We start from the raw sequence: 19,495 nt of genomic DNA on the forward strand, positions 1-19,495 counted from the left end.
AACACACCAGCAGCTAGAACAGCCATGAAACACACAGCATGACTTCAGTATGACTCTGGAGGAGAGGAGCGCATCGGTCCCAAAGGGCCGGTCCCAAATGGCACCCTATTTCCTATAGTGCGCTACAGCCCTATGGGCCCTGGTCAAAAGTGGTGCACTGTGTAGGGAATAGGGTGCCAGTTTGGGGATGCAGACCAATACGGCCACACAGGAAAATCTGTTAAAGACAACGGCCCAGTATTATTGGAGTAGCGTGCGAGGGAAAAGGAGAAATGAGCAAATGAAAACGCCAACGGAACGACCATCTCCACGGCATGACTAAATTGCTCATAAACCGCAACACCCAAACTCTCAGCAGCTTGCGTATAAACACACATGCTCCTCATAACAATTAAACATAAATGAAGGAACAGAGAAGGAAAATACTCTGCTGGAGAGATCACTGGTTTACTTTCCAAATACATTTACCCCTACAGAGAGGTAAGCTCAGTGGAGACTGGAGAGAGAGCCAGCTGGATAGGGTTAATGCCCAGTAAGTGGATGTTTCACTGTGGCTATTTATTTGAAAGTTATAGTGTAGGGATCAGTGACAGGTCCAATGCTGGCTCCAAGTGGTGCTGGTACTGGTGATGGTTCTTGTGTTCCTGGTGTTGGTTCTGGTGTTTGTGCTGGTGTTGGTGCAGGTTCTGTAGATGTTGTTGGTACTAGTGTTAGTGCTGTTATTGGTGTTGTTGGTGCTTGTTCTGGTGTTGGTGCTGGTGTTTGTGCTGGTGTTGGTGCAGGTTCTGTGAATGTTGTTGGTACTGGTGTTGGTGCTGGTATTGGTGGTAGTGCTGGTGTTGTTGGTACTATTATTAGTGGTGGTGCTGGTGTTGGTGTTAGTGCAGGTGTTGCTGCTGGTATTGGTGCTGGCTCTGGTGTTGGTCGTGATGGTGCTGTTAGTTTAGTGTTGTTGGTGTTGGTTCTGGTATTAGTGCTGGCGTTGGTGCTGGTATTTGTGTTGGTGCTGGTGTTGGTGTTGGCAGTGCTGGTGTTGGTGCTGTGTTTGGTGCTTGTGTTGGCGGTGCTGGTATTGGTGCTGATATGGGTGCTGGTGTTGGTGATGAAAGGAAAAAGGGGGAATAATGAAATGAGAGTAGGTAATAGAGGAGAAGAGAAGGTGGGAGAGGGGAAGGGAGGAAAGGAGAGGAGAAGGGGGAGGATGGGGTAGGACAAGGGGTAGGACAAGGGGAGGAGAGGACAAGGGGAGGAGAGGACAAGGGGAAGAGAGGACAAGGGGAAGAGAGGACAAGGGGGAGAGGAGAAGGGGAAGAGGAGAGCAGCAGTGGCGTTGAGAGATTTACAGCTCCCAGATGTGGGGGAGGACGTGTGTGTGTGTGTGTGTGTGTGTGTGTGTGTGTGTGTGTGTGTGTGTGTGTGTGTGTGTGTGTGTGTGTGTGTGTGTGTGTGTGTGTGTGTGTGTGTGCGTGTTTGTGCGTTCGTGTCCTGGGCGCTGGCTGGATGGTTGACATGCGGTCCCCTGGCTCTGAAGCCCTTCATTAAGTGTAGTCAGTCACGCAGGCAGCACACACACACACACACACACACACACACACACACACACACACACACACACACACACGCACACGCACACGCACATACACACACAGGCAGGTCATTAGGGTGCGGGCCTTCACAGTTAGGCCCGCAGGCCGTTCATCACCTAATTGGCGGACATGACAGGGAACACTTAGTGAGGACGCACGCTCCTTATCGCCATGGGCCCTAGCTAAATATAAGCCACCTGTAGGGCCAGCGCCGAGGAGACTCCACAGGGAGAGATGGAGCTGAGCTCGCTGTGTGTAACCTGACACAGCTCACAGCACACAGCAAACACACACAGTCGCATACGCTCTCCATTCCCCGTTCCAATGAATACACACACACACAAATTGACGACCACGCTCCACATCCCATGTCCCAAAAACACATGGACACGCGTGCAAGTGCACTCACATACGACCACTCAGCGCTAAGTGCACTAACCTGTTGCAGGTTTCTGTCCTGTCTTTTGATGTTTATTGTAAGTGTAACAATATTCGCCACATAATAAAATGCCTTTTACAGTCCCCCACTCATCAGAAGGGGTCCCTGGTGCAGGGTAATGATATCACTAATCAGTAGGGGCCCTGGTGCAGGGTAATGATATCACTAATCAGTAGGGGCCCTGGTACAGCATACAGATATCACTGCATACTGATACTCACTGCAGGACCCTGCACAGCTTTTATGGTAATTCACCACATGACTCCACATTTCTCATATAAAAAACTATTAAATGGTTAAATCTGACTGCCAGTCAACCTGTTGTCCGCCAGTCAAGCATAGCAACCCCAATTAGAAACCAAGAAGTAAAAAAAAACATTTGCTCTGCAAAACCCACGTAAATGCTGGTTTAGTGTTGAAATGCGGCTATCCACTGCCAACTTATCTAAATGGGGGGGTGTTACATTTATGCTTTCTGCCCAAACCTCCCTCCCAAGCTTCCACTATAGACCCATTGTTCTTAGAGTCTAGATGGCTGATAAACAGACGGTAGCGTAGCAGATCCATCTCTAACTGCCTCAATGCGTTATCCTGGTTGACCTTCAAGGTAGGAGGACGCAGGGGAAAGCAGCAGGCCTTTTCATCCTCTGTAATTACGCATTTGCAAAGAGGCCTGCTGGTGCAATAGCATCGGAGCACTTTAAAGTCCATCTGCGTGACTGAGACTACAACAGAGCCAAGATTCTAACAGAATATCACAAGTTCCTGATTTAATCTCATAATAGTTGGGCTTTAATGTCTAAATGCAAGACATATGTGCCTTTGGTTATCTCCTAGTTTAGTGCACGTAGGTCAATCTCTGAGGGCAGAGCCAAGGGAGGAGACTGTGTATGGGATGTGATTTGTTATTGGGATTCATTTTCTTCCTGGTTTAATTTAAGGAAGCCTAGACAAAACAGTCACACTCAGAGTAATTACACTGAACAAAAATATAAACCCAACATGTTAAGTTGTCACACCCTGACCATAGTTTGCTTTGTATGTTTCTATGTTTTGTTTGGTCAGGGTGTGATCTGAGTGGGCATTCTATGTTGTGTGTCTAGTTTGTCTGTTTCTGTGTTTGGCCTGATATGGTTCTCAATCAGAGGCAGGTGTTAGTCATTGTCTCTGATTGGGAACCATATTTAGGTAGCCTGTTTGATGTTGGGGTTTGTGGGTGATTGTTCCTGTCTCTGTGTTTGCACCAGATAGGGCTGTTTGAGGTTTTCTTGTTAGTCTGTTCATGTATAGTTTTCTTCATTAAAGAACTATGAATAGAAACCACGCTGCATTTTGGTCCGCCTCTCCTTCAAGTCAAGAAAACTGTTACATAAGTACTGGTCCAATGTTTCATGAGCTGAAATAAAAGATCCCAGAAATGTTCCATACACAAAAAAGTGTATTTCTCTCTTTGTGCAGAAATTTGTTGACATCCCTATTTGTTAGCATTTCTCCTTTGCCAAGATAATCCAACCATCTGACAGATGTGGCATATCAAGAAGTTGATTAAACAGAATGATCATTACACAGATGCACCTTAAAATAAAAGGCCAGTCGTTGGTCACACAACACAATGCCACAGATGTCTCAAGTTGAGGGAGTGTGCAATTGGCATACTGACTGCAGGAATGTCCACCAGAGCTGATGTTGCCAGAGAATTTAATACCAATTTCTCTACCATAAGCCGCCTCCAATGTCGATTTAGAGAATATGGTAGTACGTCTACGCCAGCTGCCAGAACAGCTTCAATGCACATTGGTATAGATTCTACAAGTGATTCTATAGATTCTTACAAGTGGACCTAAACCATGCCAGGAAAATGCACCCCACACCATAACATATACTTTGTATACTTCGTTTACTCAAGTGTTTCCTTTATTTTGGCAGTTACCGGTATACCTACAGTTGAGAAGGCCGTAGTTAGGGTAGCAGTTGCGTCAAATATACACCTTGTTGCATTGTGGCCATAGACATATAATCCATAGAAGGGGTTTGTAACCTCTTACCCTGGCAATTTGACTGTTAAACTCGTGGGTACACTAGCAATGGATGCCGGAGAAGTTTTACAGATTTAAAAATACAATCGTGGGGAAAAACATACAGTTTGAAAAACAAATGCCTACTGCTGAAAAGAGAAGACTAATCTGTCTGTAGAACAAATAGAAACACATGTTTTGTTAGTATTTGTAGCTATGAGCAGCACTGTTTTTCAAAGTAGCTCATCTTGAGATAGCTGATGCGCTTGTCATGGCTATAGCCTATCACTGTGAGTAGCCTATGACCTCATCTTCATCATTGCGTTAGTCAGTGTTAGGTAGCCTACTGTAGCCTATGATAAACAGTATATTTGGTATATACAGCACCAGTCAAGAGTTTGGACACATACTATTTTCTACAGAATAGTAGAATAATAGTGAAGACATCAAAACTATGAAATAACACATATAGAATAATTTAGTAACCAAAAAGTGCTAAACAAATCCAAATATATTTTAGATTTTAGATTCTTCAAAGTAGCCACGCTTTGCCTTGACAGCTTTGCACACTTGGCTTTCTCTCAACCAGCTTCACCTGTAATGATTTTGCAACAGTCTTGAAGGAGTTCCCACATATGCTAAGCACTTGTTGGCTGGTTTACCTTCACTCTGCGGTCCAACTCAACCCAAACCATCTCAATTGGGTTGAGTTCAGGTGATTGTGGAGGCCAGGTCATCTGATGCCTCACTCCATCACTCTCCTTCTTGGTCTAATAGCCCTTACACAGCCTGGAGGTGTTTTGGGTTATTGTCCTGTTGAAAAACAAAAGAGTCCTACTAAGCGCAAATCAGATGGGATGGCGTATCGCTGCAGAATGCTTTGGTAGCCTTGCCAGTTAAGTGAGCACTTAAATTCTAAATAAATTACTGACAATGTCACCAGCAAAGCACCCCCACACCTCCTCCTCCTCCTCCATGCTTCACGGTGGGAACCACACTAGGAGATCATCCGTTCACCTACTCTGAGTCTCACAAAGACACAGCGGTTGGAACCAATAATCTCAAATTTGGACCAAAGGACAGATTTCCACCGATCGAATGTCCATTGCTTGTGTTTCTTGGCACAAGCAAGTCTCTTCTTATTATTGGTGTCCTTCAGTAGTGGTTTCTTTGCAGCAATTTGACTATGAAGGCTTGATTCACACAGTCTCCTCGGAACAGTTGATGTTGTGATGTGTCTATTACTTGAACTCTGTGAAGCATTTATTTGGGCTGCAATTTCTGAGGCTGGTAACTCTAATGAACTTATCCTCTGCAGTATAGGTAACTCTGGGTCTTCCTTTCCTGTGGCGGTCCTCATGAGAGCCAGTTTCATCATAGCACTTGATGGTTTTTGCGACTGCACTGAAAAAACGTTCAAAGTTCTTGAAATTTTCCATATTGACTGACCTTAAAGTAATGATGGACTGTCGTTTCTCTTTGCTTATTTGAGCTGATCTTGCCATAATATGGACTTGGTGTTTTACCAAATAAGGCTATCTTCTGTTATACCAACCCTACCTTGTCACAACACAACTGATTGGCTCAAACGCATTAAGAAGGAAAGAAATTCCACAAATTAACTTTTACCAAGGCACACCTGTTAATTGAAATGCATTCCAGGTGACTACCTCATGAAGCTTGTTGAGAGAATGCCAAGAGTGTGCTAAGCTGTCATCAAGCCAAAGGGTGGCTACTTTGAAGAATCTCAAATATAACATATTGTTACGGTTTTCTAGGTGTGAAGGATAGTCGGACCAAAATGCAGCGTGTAGATTGCGATCCATGTTTAATCAACAAAACGTAAACACGAATCAAATACAAACACTACAAAACAAATAAACGTAACGAAAACCGAAACAGCCTATACTTGTGTCAACTAACACCGCGACAGGAACGAAGACACTAAGGACAATCACCCACGACAAACTCAAAGAATATGGCTGCCTAAATATGGTTCCCAATCAGAGACAACGATAAACACCTGCCTCTGATTGAGAACCACTCCAGACAGCCATAGACTTTGCTAGATAACCCCACTAGCTACAATCCCAATACATACACACCAAAACCCCAAGACAAAAACACACCACAATACAAAAACCCCATGCCACACCCTGGCCTGACCCAATACATGAAGAAAAACACAAAATACTTAGACCAGGGCGTGACACATATATTTGATTTGTTTAACACTTTTTTGGTTACTACATGATTCCATGTGTTGTTTCATAGTTTTGATGTTTTCACTATTATTCTACAATGTAGAAAAGAGTCAAAATAAAGAAAAACCCTTGAATGTGTAGGTGTGTTCAAACATTTGACTGGTACTGTTTATACAGTGTGTCTGTATTGTACAATATTGTACAATCTGTGTGTCGCGTCATTGGCCTGGGCTATTGTTTGTTTGAATTCAAGACCACATTGATGTCAGTTTGTCAAGAAGATTCAGCTAATGTCTTCTGTCATGTAAGTTACATAGAATTGCATGAAATGTATTTTTAAAAGGCAGATTTCTTTCAGATCCTGCTATGGCAAACGTTATTATGGCTTTATTAAAAAGATACTTCTTCTTCAACAGTAAATTGACCATGCATCGAATTGCATCTTGATGCACTAATTTGTTTAAAGAAATGATGGTGTGCCAGGAGGGGGGTGGGGCGTTCCGCCCTGTCGACAACCAATCCCATTGATAGGGTGGAGACTCAAGCATCTCGTCATTATATCCAGTATCTCTGGTCAGAGTCAGTGTGGCCTGAACTGGCTGGCAGCTAGGGATGCTAGATGGCAGTGTGTGTCCCTCCCTCCCTGTCACCAGTGTCACCTAGCTTGCACAGCGTTAACACAGAGGCAGCAGGTCACAGCCAGAGCTGACCCTGCTGGCTGGTGTGGCTATGGGAGTCACCGTGTGACAGGATGTGTCCTCATTATTTCTGCACATGGGAGATATTGTCCCTGGGACCAGAGAGTCCATTTCCCCTGCCTTTATGAGACTGGGACCACTTTGCACTGTGGAAGTTATTGTAGCTAATTAGGTATTGTTGCTAAGGTAAACTAGAGTTTTGGGTCTAGGCATGAATAAAGCCAACCACAATGATGATTAGAGACAGAAACAGAAACAGAGACAGAAACAGAGAGAGAGACAGAAACAGAAACAGAGAGACAGAAACAGAAAGAGAGAGAGAGACAGAAACAGAAACAGAGAGAGACAGAAACAGAGACAGAGATAGAAACAAAGACAGAAACAGAAACAGAGACAGAGACAGAAACAAAGACAGAAACAGAAACAGAGACAGAGACAGAAACAAAGACAGAAACAGAAACAGAGACAGAGACAGAGACAGAAACAAAGACAGAAACAGAGACAGAGACAGAAACAAAGACAGAAACAGAAACAGAGACAGAAACAGAGAGATAGAAACAGAGACAGAAACAGAGAGAGACAGAAACAGAGAGAAACAGAAACAGAGAGAGACAGAAACAGAAACAGAGAGAGACAGAAACAGACAGACAGAAACAGAAACAGAGAGACAGAAACAGACAGACAGAAACAGAAACAGAGAGACAGAAACAGAGACAGAAGCAGAGACAGAGACAGAGACAGAAACAGAGAGACAGAAGCAGAGACAGAGAGAGACAGAAACAGAGACAGAAACAGAGACAGAAACAGAGACAGAAACAGAGAGACAGAAGCAGAGACAGAGAGAGACAGAAACAGAGAGACAGAAACAGAAACAGAGAGAGACAGAAACAGAGAGAGACAGAAACAGAGAGAGACAGAAACAGAGAGAGACAGAAACAGACAGACAGAAACACAGACAGAAACAGAGAGACAGAAACAGAGAGAGACAGAAGCAGAGACAGAGAGAGACAGAAACAGAGACAGAAACAGAGACAGAAACAGAGACAGAAACAGAGAGACAGAAGCAGAGACAGAGAGAGACAGAAACAGAGACAGAAACAGAGACAGAAACAGAGACAGAAACAGAGAGACAGAAGCAGAGACAGAGAGAGACAGAAACAGAGAGACAGAAACAGAAACAGAGAGAGACAGAAACAGAGAGAGACAGAAACAGAGAGAGACAGAAACAGAGAGAGACAGAAACAGAGAGAGACAGAAACAGACAGACAGAAACACAGACAGAAACAGAGAGACAGAAACAGAGAGAGACAGAAGCAGAGACAGAGAGAGACAGAAACAGAGACAGAGAGACAGAAACAGATAGACAGAAACAGAGAGAGACAGAAACAGAAACAGAGAGAGACAGAAACAGAGACAGAGAGAGACAGGAACTGAGAGAGACGGAAACAGACAGACAGAAACAGAGACAGAAACAGAGAGACAGAAACAGAGAGAGACAGAAGCAGAGACAGAGAGAGACTGAAACAGAGAGACAGAAAGACAAGAGACAAGAGGCGCTCAGGCCACTCAACTGCCTTCTGGCGTGAGACAGAAACTCTCCAGATATCTCTGTTTCCTTATTAAAGCAGCCCAGAGGCCATGATGAGCCCAGCTGCACAGATATATTTATGGACAGGCAGTGTCTGAGAGAAGCAGGACAGACACATTCTGGAGATCACCATGCCTGGTCCGCATAATACTTGTGTGCACTCACACAGACTCTCCTTGCATTAGCTGTGCAGTGTCCACCAGCTTCCCCTGCTCAGAGACAAAAAAGCCCCTCTAATACAGTATACTGAAGACAGGACATTAATAAGTCAGGACATTAATAAGACAGGACATTCATAAGACAGGACATTCATAAAGGAGCTTGGAGCCGTGAGGAACGAGCTGCCTGCCTGCCGAAGGCTTGATGTGGCAGCCAACAGCCACTGGCCTTCCTACTTACACAGGCCGGTTTTGGTATGTGTGTGTGTGTGTGTGTGTGTGTGTGTGTGTGTCCACGAGTGAGTGTGGATGTGTGGGTCCGTGTTTGGAGTGCGGTTCACACTGACCCCCATAATGCCATACAACACTCCTTCCGTGGCCTCCAACTGCTCTTAAACGCTAGTAAAACCAAATGCATGCTTTTCAACCGATCGCTGCCTGCACCCGCATGCCCGACTAGCATCACCACCCTGGATGGTTCCGACCTTGAATATGTGGACATCTATAAGTACCTAGGTGTCTGGCTAGACTGCAAACTCTCCTTCCAGACTCATATCAAACATCTCCAATCGAAAATCAAATCAAGAGTCGGCTTTCTATTCCGCAACAAAGCCTCCTTCACTCACGCCGCCAAGCTTACCCTAGTAAAACTGACTATCCTTCCGATCCTCGACTTCGGCGATGTCATCTACAAAATGGCTTCCAACACTCTACTCAGCAAACTGGATGCAGTCTATCACAGTGCCATCCGTTTTGTCACTAAAGCACCTTATACCACCCACCACTGCGACCTGTATGCTCTGGTCGGCTGGCCCTCGTTACATATTCGTCGCCAGACCCACTGGCTCCAGGTCATCTACAAGTCCATGCTAGGTAAAGCTCCGCCTTATCTCAGTTCACTGGTCACGATGGCAACACCCACCCGTAGCACGCGCTCCAGCAGGTGTATCTCACTGATCATCCCTAAAGCCAACACCTCATTTGGCCGCCTTTCGTTCCAGTACTCTGCTGCCTGTGACTGGAACGAATTGCAAAAATCGCTGAAGTTGGAGACTTTTATCTCCCTCACCAACTTCAAACATCAGCTATCTGAGCAGCTAACCGATCGCTGCTGCTGTACATAGTCTATTGGTAAATAGCCCACCCATTTTCACCTACCTCATCCCCATACTGTTTTTATTTATTTACTTGCTCTTTTGCACACCAATATCTCTACCTGTACATGACCATCTGATCATTTATCATTCCAGTGTTAATCTGCAAAATTGTAATTATTTGCCTACCTCCTCATGCCTTTTGCACACATTGTATATAGACTCCCCCCTTTGTTTTCTACTGTGTTATTGACTTGTTAATTGTTTATTCCATGTGTAACTCTGTGTTGTCTGCTCACACTGCTATGCTTTATCTTGGCCAGGTCGCAGTTGCAAATGAGAACTTGTTCTCAACTGGCCTACCTGGTTAAATAAAGGTGAAATAAAAATGCCAGTCCGTCTGAGTGGAAAACTCCCTCCCAATGGGGCAGCTCTGGCTTTAACACAGTTCACAAGCCTGCTTCCCACCTCAAGCAGACTCCAAGAGAGCCCCAGTGCTGCTCGGCCTGTCCCCCTTTTCCCCACGCCACTCTGTTTGTCTTTCTCTGCACTCAGACCAGCTCATCTCTCTGCACTCAGACCAGCTCATCTCTCTGCACTAGGCCTGAGGCAGGCTGACTGAGACCTGTCGTCTACAGTCAATCCAGTACCTGGGAATATGGTACTCTAGTTCCTGAGAAATGTAGCCAACATCAATGACAAAACACAACCACTGCATATTTGTTTTCTTTAAATGACACAGTCATATGACAAATAGCCAAACATATCAAATATACACTAATGCAAACACTAAAATACATCTGTAAATTGTAAGTTGTTCTGTCATCAGTTGTCTAACTGTCATCAGCTCCAGAACAGATGGCGCAGTGTGCCCTTTGGCCCCAGGCATTATCAATATAGTGTGTGTGGATCATCCCTGCTGTGTGTATGTGACACCTGCAGCCCAACACTCCAGGGATAGCATGGTGAGGTCCCCTGGATGTTCTGTGTGTCCTCTGGTGAGCAGATATTCCAGAAACAATCTGCCACACTCACTCATCCAGGCCTAGAGCAATGCCCCATATTCCAGCCCCATCCTCCTGAACTCCCTTACTAACCCTAACCCCATGTTCCAGCCCCATCCCCCTGAACTCCCTTACTAACCCTAACCCCATGTTCCAGCCCCATCCCCCTGAACTCCTTTACTAACCCTAACCCCATGTTCCAGCCCCATCCCCTGAACTCCTTTACCTACCCTAACCCAATGTTCCAGCCCCATCCCCCAGAACTCCTTTACTAACCCTAACCCCATGTTCCAGCCCCATCCCCCTGAACTCCTTTACTAACCCTAACCCCATGTTCCAGCCCCATCCCCCTGAACTCCTTTACCTACCCTAACCCAATGTTCCAGCCCCATCCCCCAGAACTCCTTTACTAACCCTAACCCCATGTTCCAGCCCCATCCCCCTGAACTCCTTTACTAACCCTAACCCCATGTTCCAGCCCCATCCCCCTGAACTCCTTTACTAACCCTAACCCCATGTTCCAGCCCCATCCCCCTGAACTCCCTTACTAACCCTAACCCCATGTTCCGGCCCCACCCCCATCCCTCCAACTCCTTACTAACCCTAACCCCATGTTCCAGCCCCATCCCCGGAACTCCCTTACTAACCCTAACCCCATGTTCCGGCCCCACCCCCATCCCTCCAACTCCCTTACTAACCCTAACCGCATGTTCCAGCCCCATCCCCCTGAACTCCTTTACTAACCCTAACCCCATGTTCCAGCCCCATCCCCCTGAACTCCCATACTAATCCTAACCCCATGTTCCAGCCCCATCCCCCTGAACCCCTTTACTAACCCTAACCCCATGTTCCAGCCCCATCCCCCTGAACTCCTTTACTAACCCTAACCCCATGTTCCAGCCCCATCCCCTGAACTCCTTTACTAACCCTAACCCCATGTTCCAGCCCCATCCCCCTGAACTCCCTTACTAACCCTAACCCCATGTTCCAGCCCCATCCCCCTGAACTCCTTTACTAACCCTAACCCCATGTTCCAGCCCCATCCCCCTGAACTCCCTTACTAACCCTAACCCCACATCCAGCCCCATCCCCATCCCTCCAACTCCCTTACTAATCCTAACCCCATGTTCCAGCCCCATCCCACCAACTCCCTTACTAACCCTAACCCCATGTTCCATCCTCATCCCACCAACTTCCCTTACTAACCCTAACCCCATGTTCCAGCCCCATCCCTCTGAACTCCCTTACTAACCCTAACCCCATGTTCCAGCCCCATCCCTCTGAACTCCCTTACTAACCCTAACCCCATGTTCCAGCCCCATCCCGCTAACTCCCTTACTAACCCTAACCCCATGTTCCAGCCCCATCCCTCTGAACTCCCTTACTAACCCTAACCCCATGTTCCAGCCCCATCCCTCTGAACTCCCTTACTAACCCTAACCCCATGTTCCAGCCCCATCCCTCTGAACTCCCTTACTAACCCTAACTCCATGTTCCAGCCCCATCCCGCTAACTCCCTTACTAACCCTAACCCCATGTTCCAGCCCCATCCCTCTGAACTCCCTTACTAACCCTAACCCCATGTTCCAGCCCCATCCCTCTGAACTCCCTTACTAACCCTAACCCCATGTTCCAGCCCCATCCCTCTGAACTCCCCTACTCCCCATCCTCGTACCCCCAAGGTTTGGTTTTAGTCCAGCTCCCCTAAAATAGCTCCTTCAATGATGCATCGGCCAGGATGATTCATAGCTGAGTCCAGCCAAACACTAGTGGAAAGCCTGACGCTCTCTCACTGTACTGTTTTGACCTCCCATCCTATCCCTTCCACAACGAGCCAATCTGAAACCAGAGTCTGAATTAAAGACACTTCAATATAATATTTTACATTTATTTAACTAGGCAAGTCAGTTAAGAACAAACTCTTATTTACAATTACGGCCAAACTTAAGGACACTGGGCGCCGCCCGATCGAACTACCAACCACGGCCGGTTATGAAAGCACCTGGAATTGAACCAGGGTCTATAGTGACACCTCTAGCATTGAAATTCAGTGTCTTAGACTGGTGCGCCACCCGGGAGTCCATATTAATAAGCATAGTGCCTAGCATGGATCATTATCATTATCTATGGTCCATTCAGGCTGTCCATTTAGCAGTATTCAGACAGTCACAAGGCTCCCATTCTCCACCAGGCTGGTACTGTTTTCTCCATTTTAAAAGATGAATAACCCAGATGTTTCCTTGTTTTGCTGTTGGCTCTTTCTCACATTATATATCAAACAGAAAGTGTGTCTCTCTCTCTGTAAAGAGAGGTCGAGAGAGAACAATGTGTTTTTTGTTAATGTTTATGACCTGAATGCAGAGGGATCTGTAGAAACTCGTATTTCCTCTCCTAGTTAGAGCTGACTTTCAAACACACTTGTCTAATTCAATTACAATGCTTTTTGTTTTATATGTCTCATGTAAGAAACAGGCAATATGAGGAAGAAAGAGGAAAGACTGATGGTTGGGTGTCCGTGGTAAATTACTTTGTGAAGCCTGTACAAATTAACATTGGCTGCTCCTCAAGTCCCTAATGATGTGTATTTTCACTCTTGTCCTGACTGATTGGGGATGTAGATTGGCTGTCAGGGGTTTAAAAATACAGTAACATGGTAGACAGCTGAAACCTGGATGTCTCTTCCATCCCCCAGCGTATGTAACTCAACCCTGACCTGCTGACTCTCAGGCCAACCTGTAATACTAGCCCTGCCTTCACCAACGGTATCCGGTGGCAACGCACGCACACACACTTACACACGTGCATCAACAGCAGCAGCATCTATAAAAGATGCCTGGAAACATATGCAATGACGGGACCTTGAACAGGGATCAGGGCAATTTCTATATGGCCACTGGCCATATGGTGAACAGGACTCCTCTATGTGGTGATTGATGGTAGCTGTCGGTGGGGACCCCTGGTCCGGCAGAACACACAGGATCCACTGGGGGCTAGTGTTTCAACCCTCCTCCTCCATTCAGCCATTCATCCACATAAAGAGTTAACACCCTCTCCCCCGCTGCCTAGCCCCAGCCCACCACACTGCCAAGGCCCCTCTCTGTGGCTGGCCTGCTGGCCTGCTGGCACAGACACCCACTCCCCCCATGCCCTTCTCTCTCTCTCTCTCTCTCTCTCTCTCTTTCTCTTTCTCTTTCTCTCTCTCCCTCTCTATTCAATTCAATTTCAGGGCTTTATTTGCAAGGGAAACATATGTTAACATTACCAAAGCAAGTGAAGTAGATAATAAACAAAAGTGAAATAAACAATATAAATTAACAGTATTACACTCACAGAAGTTCCAAAATAATAAATAATATAATGATATATGTGTTGTAACAATGTGCACATAGTTAAAGTACAAAAGGGAAAATAAATCAACATAAATATGGGTTGTATTTACAATGGTGTTTGTTCTTCACTGGTTGCCCTTTTCTTGTGGCAACAGGTCACAAATATTGCTGCTGTGATGTCACCCAGTAGATATGGGAGTTTATCAACATTGGGTTTGTCTTCGATTTCTTTGTGGATCTGTGTAATCTGAGGGAAATATGTGTCTCTAATATGGTCATAAATTTGGCAGGAGGTTAGGAAGTGCAGCTCAGTTTCCACCTCATTTTGTGGTCAGTGTGCACATAGCCTGTCTTCTCTTGATAGCCTGGTCTGCCTAATGGCAGCCTTTCCCAATAGCAAGGCTATGCTCACTGAGTCTGTACATAGTTAAGGATTTCCTTAAGTTTGAGTCAGTCACAGTGGACAGGTATTCTGCAACTGTGAACTCTCTGTTTAGGGTCAAATAGCATTCTAGTTTGCTGTTTTTTTGTTAATTCTTTCCAATGTGTCAAGTAATTATCTTTTTGTTTTCTCATAATCTGGTTGGGCCTAATTGTGTTTCTGTCCTGGGGCTCTGTGGGGTCTGTTTGTGTGAACAGAGCCCCAGGACCAGCTTGCTTAGGGAACTCTTCTCCAGGTTCATCTCTCTGTAGGTGATGGCTTTATTATTTATTTGGGAATCACTTCCTTTTAGGTGGTTGTAGAATTCAACGTCTCTTTTCTAGATTTTGATCATTAGCAGGTATCAGCCTAATTCTGCTCTGCATGCATTATTTGGTGTTTTACATTGTACATTGAGGATATTTCTGCAGAATTCTGCATGCAGAGTTTCAATTTGGTGTTTCTCTCTCAATTCAATTCAATTTAAGGGCTTATTGGCATAGGAAACACATGTTAACATTGCCAAAGCAAGTGAACTAGATAATAAACAAAAGTGAAATAAACAATACAAATTTATTAACAGTAAACATTACACTCACAAAAGTTCCAATAGAATAAATACATTACAAATGTCATATTATGTGCAAATAGTTAAAGTACAAAAGGGACAATAAATAAATATAAATGTGGGTTGGATTTACAATGGTGTTTGTTCTTCACTGGTTGCCCTTTTCTTGTGGCAACACTGGTATTGATGATGGTGATGATGGCACACTGGTATTTCACCAAATATCTCTCTGTGGGTTCAAAGCCTCACGGTGGCTCTGCCTGGCTGGCTGGCCCCCCTCTGCTGCTCTGTTTAACCCCATGACTGAGCACTCTGACTGGGGCACGGCAGAGCCAGATGGTACCCGCTCCATAGAAACACACTATGCCAGATTGGGAGTGGGAAAAGCATGATACCAGGGTGCTTTACGCTTTAAGTGACCAGACAACAGCCACACTTTGGAGATGATTAACGGAAACAGTCATCACCATCAGTCACACATATGTTTGATTTGATATGTGGAACAACTGTTAATATCTGAAAGCACGGCTCAACACGTGAAAGGGATGAAGTGAGTCTAGCACAGGAGGTTAGTGGCACCTGAATTGGGGAGGATGGGCTCGAGGTAATGGCTTGAGTGGAAGGGTGTCAAATACAGCAAACATGGTTTCCATGTGTTTGAAGCATTTCCATTTGCTCCATTCAAGCCATTATTGTGAGGCGTCCTCCACTGGAGTCTAGTCAATGGCTGTTTCAACATGACAACAAATTGATCTACGGCAAAACTCATCAATACTGTAGGTAGGAAAGTCTAGTCCATGGATGATCTCTAAAACCTAGCCATAAGAAAGTCTAGTCCATGGATGATCTCTTAAACCTAGCCATAAGAAAGTCTAGTCCATGGATGATCTCTTAAACCTAGCCATAAGAAAGTCTAGTCCATGGATGATCTCTTAAACCTAGCCATAAGAAAGTCTAGTCCATGGATGATCTCTAAAACCTAGCCATAAGAAAGTCTAGTCCATGGATGATCTCTAAAACCTAGCGATAAGAAAGTCTAGTCCATGGATGATCTCTAAAACCTAGCCATAAGAAAGTCTAGTCCATGGATGATCTCTAAAACCTAGCCATAAGAAAGTCTAGTCCGTGGATGATCTCTAAAACCTAGCCATAAGAAAGTCTAGTCCATGGATGATCTCTAAAACCTAGCCATAAGAAAGTCTAGTCCATGCATGATCTCTAAAACCTAGCCATAAGAAAGACTAGTCCATGGACGATCTCTAAAACCTAGTCATAAGAAAGTCTAGTCCATGGACGATCTCTTAAACCTAGCCATAAGAAAGTCTAGTCCATGGATGATCTCTTAAACCTAGCCATAAGAAAGTCTAGTCCATGGATGATCACTTAAACCTAGTCATAAGAAAGTCTAGTCCATGGATGATCTCTTAAACCTAGCCATAAGAAAGTCTAGTCCATGGATGATCTCTAAAACCTAGCCATAAGAAAGTCTAGTCCATGGATGATCTCTAAAACCTAGCCATAAGAAAGTCTAGTCCATGGACGATCTCTAAAACCTAGCCATAAGAAAGTCTAGTCCATGGATGATCTCTAAAACCTAGCCATAAGAAAGTCTAGTCCATGGATGATCTCTAAAACCTAGCCATAAGAAAGTCTAGTCCATGGATGATCTCTAAAACCTAGCCATAAGAAAGTCTAGTCCATGGATGATCTCTAAAACCTAGCCATAAGAAAGTCTAGTCCATGGATAATCTCTTAAACCTAGCCATAAGAAAGTCTAGTCCATGGATGATCTCTAAAACCTAGCCATAAGAAAATCTAGTCCATGGATAATGTCTTAAACCTAGCCATAAGAAAGTCTAGTCCATGGATAATGTCTTAAACCTAGACATAAGAAAGTCTAGTCCATGGACGATCTCTAAAACCTAGCAATAAGAAAGTCTAGTCCATGGATAATGTCTTAAACCTAGCCATAAGAAAGTCTAGTCCATGGATGATCTCTTAAACCTAGCCATAAGAAAGTCTAGTCCATGGATGATCTCTTAAACCTAGCCATAAGAAAGTCTAGTCCATGGATGATCTCTAAAACCTAGCCATAAGAAAGTCTAGTCCATGGACGATCTCTAAAACCTAGCCATAAGAAAGTCTAGTCCATGGATGATCTCTAAAACCTAGCCATAAGAATGTCTAGTCCATGGATGATCTCTAAAACCTAGCCATAAGAAAGTCTAGTCCATGGACGATCTCTAAAACCTAGCCATAAGAAAGTCTAGTCCATGGATGATCTCTAAAACTTAGCCATAAGAAAGTCTAGTCCATGGATGATCTCTAAAACCTAGCCATAAGAAAGTCTAGTCCATGGATAATCTCTTAAACCTAGCCATAAGAAAGTCTAGTCCATGGATGATCTCTTAAACCTAGCCATAAGAAAGTCTAGTCCATGGATGATCTCTTAAACCTAGCCATAAGAAAGCCTAGTCCATGGACGATCTCTAAAACCTAACCAGAGGGAAGTCTAGTCCATGGATAATCTCTTAAACCTAGCCATAAGAAAGTCTAGTCCATGGATGATCTCTTAAACCTAGCCATAAGAAAGTCTAGTCCATGGATGATCTCTAAAACCTAGCCATAAGAAAGCCTAGTCCATGGATGATCTCTAAAACCTAGCCATAAGAAAGCCTAGTCCATGGATGATCTCTTAAACCTAGCCATAAGAAAGCCTAGTCCATGGATGATCTCTTAAACCTAGCCATAAGAAAGCCTAGTCCATGGACGATCTCTAAAACCTAACCAGAGGGAAGTCTAGTCCACTGTTTTTCGTACACTTTTTGGAACACTTCACATTTGACATTTTACAGTACATGTGACATGTCACATGTGAAATCATGTGAAAACGTGTTTTTGGAACCCTTGAAGTTGAATTTGAAGTCCAAAGTGTAGGGATAAAAGTGAAACCAGTTATTGCCACAGACATGGTGGCATAGCAGGAAGATAGGACTGCAGTGAACCAAGAGGTTGTAAGTTCAAACTCCAGGTAAGGACATGTTGAATAATAATAATTCAATAAATAAACACACAATGTAGTCATGTATGTTAAATATGTAAGTTGAAAATACTTTATGTTAAAAGCACTGTGTGTGTATCATAAAGACTTTGTTTGCAGGGCATCACCTGTGAAATCTCATGTGAAAATTTGCATCCACAAAGTTGTGAAACTTTGTAAAATATCATGTGATTTTACATATGTGAAATCATTTGGTTTTTCCATAAGGGCATCCTGCCTTTCCTGTTAGAGGATGGACATTCTAGAGATTCAGCTCCCAAGAAGGAGCCATTCGAAACCTGCTCTATGCTCAATGTAAATTGTACATTGGAATGATCTGACAATCTGTGAGTTAATCTGATCCTCTAAGTGAAGTCTGCAGCAGCAGCAGACACACGAAGCCCAGCCACACAATGGCTCTGGCAGGCTGCTCAACTCTGCCTCTCCTCTCTGTCTCCACTGGGTCTTTTCTATTCCATATGGCTCTGGGCTGAGTGGGCTCTGCCTCTCCTCTCTGTCTCCACTGGGGCTCTTTTCTGGCTCTCCTCTCTGTCTCCACTTCCATATGGCTCTGGGCTGAATGGGCTCTGGCTCTCCTCTCTGTCTCCACTGGGTCTTTTCTATTCCATATGGCTCTGGGCTGAGTGGGCTCTGCCTCTCCTCTCTGTCTCCACTGGGTCTTTTCTATTCCATATGGCTCTGGGCTGAATGGGCTCTGCCTCTCCTCTCTGTCTCCACTGGGTCTTTTCTATTCCATATGGCTCTGGGCTGAGTGGGCTCTGCCTCTCCTCTCTGTCTCCACTGGGTCTTTTCTATTCCATATGGCTCTGGGCTGAATGGGCTCTGCCTCTCCTCTCTGTCTCCACTAGGTCTTTTCTATTCCATATGGCTCTGGGCTGAGTGGGCTCTGCCTCTCCTCTCTGTCTCCACTGGGTCTGTTCTATTCCATATGGCTCTGGGCTGAATGGGCTCTGCCTCTCCTCTCTGTCTCCACTGGGTCTTTTCTATTCCATATGGCTCTGGGCTGAGTGGGCTCTGCCTCTCCTCTCTGTCTCCACTGGGTCTTTTCTATTCCATATGGCTCTGGGCTGAGTGGGCTCTGGCTCTCCTCTCTGTCTCCACTGGGTCTTTTCTATTCCATATGGCTCTGGGCTGAGTGGGCTCTGGCTCTCCTCTCCTCTCTGTTCTGTACATTACATGCCTTCTTCCTTCTGACCTTGCCAGCTAAACAAAGATGGCTGAGCTGAATGGCAGGCCTTGTCTGGCGTGGCCATGACGTGATGGAGGGTGGGAGGGATGGCAGCACATGGCAGCACTTAGCTCCACACAATACCGTCCACTGTACACCTGT

The 19,495-nt window shown here is 45.0% G+C and overlaps 1 protein-coding gene across 1 annotated transcript in view; it reads right to left on the reverse strand.

The window, feature by feature from the left end:
• Nucleotides 1-583: 583 nt before the first annotated feature.
• LOC121847261 (uncharacterized protein YBL113C-like) overlaps nucleotides 584-19,495 on the reverse strand; it is a 94,542-nt gene continuing 75,630 nt past the window's right edge. The window contains exon 6 of the mRNA XM_042327811.1: nucleotides 584-935. Coding sequence (XP_042183745.1) covers nucleotides 584-935 — 352 coding nt within the window. The remainder of the gene's footprint in view (nucleotides 936-19,495) is intronic.

This window comes from Oncorhynchus tshawytscha, linkage group LG01 (genome assembly GCF_018296145.1).
Source record: "Oncorhynchus tshawytscha isolate Ot180627B linkage group LG01, Otsh_v2.0, whole genome shotgun sequence".
NCBI classification, from domain to species: Eukaryota; Metazoa; Chordata; class Actinopteri; order Salmoniformes; family Salmonidae; genus Oncorhynchus; species Oncorhynchus tshawytscha.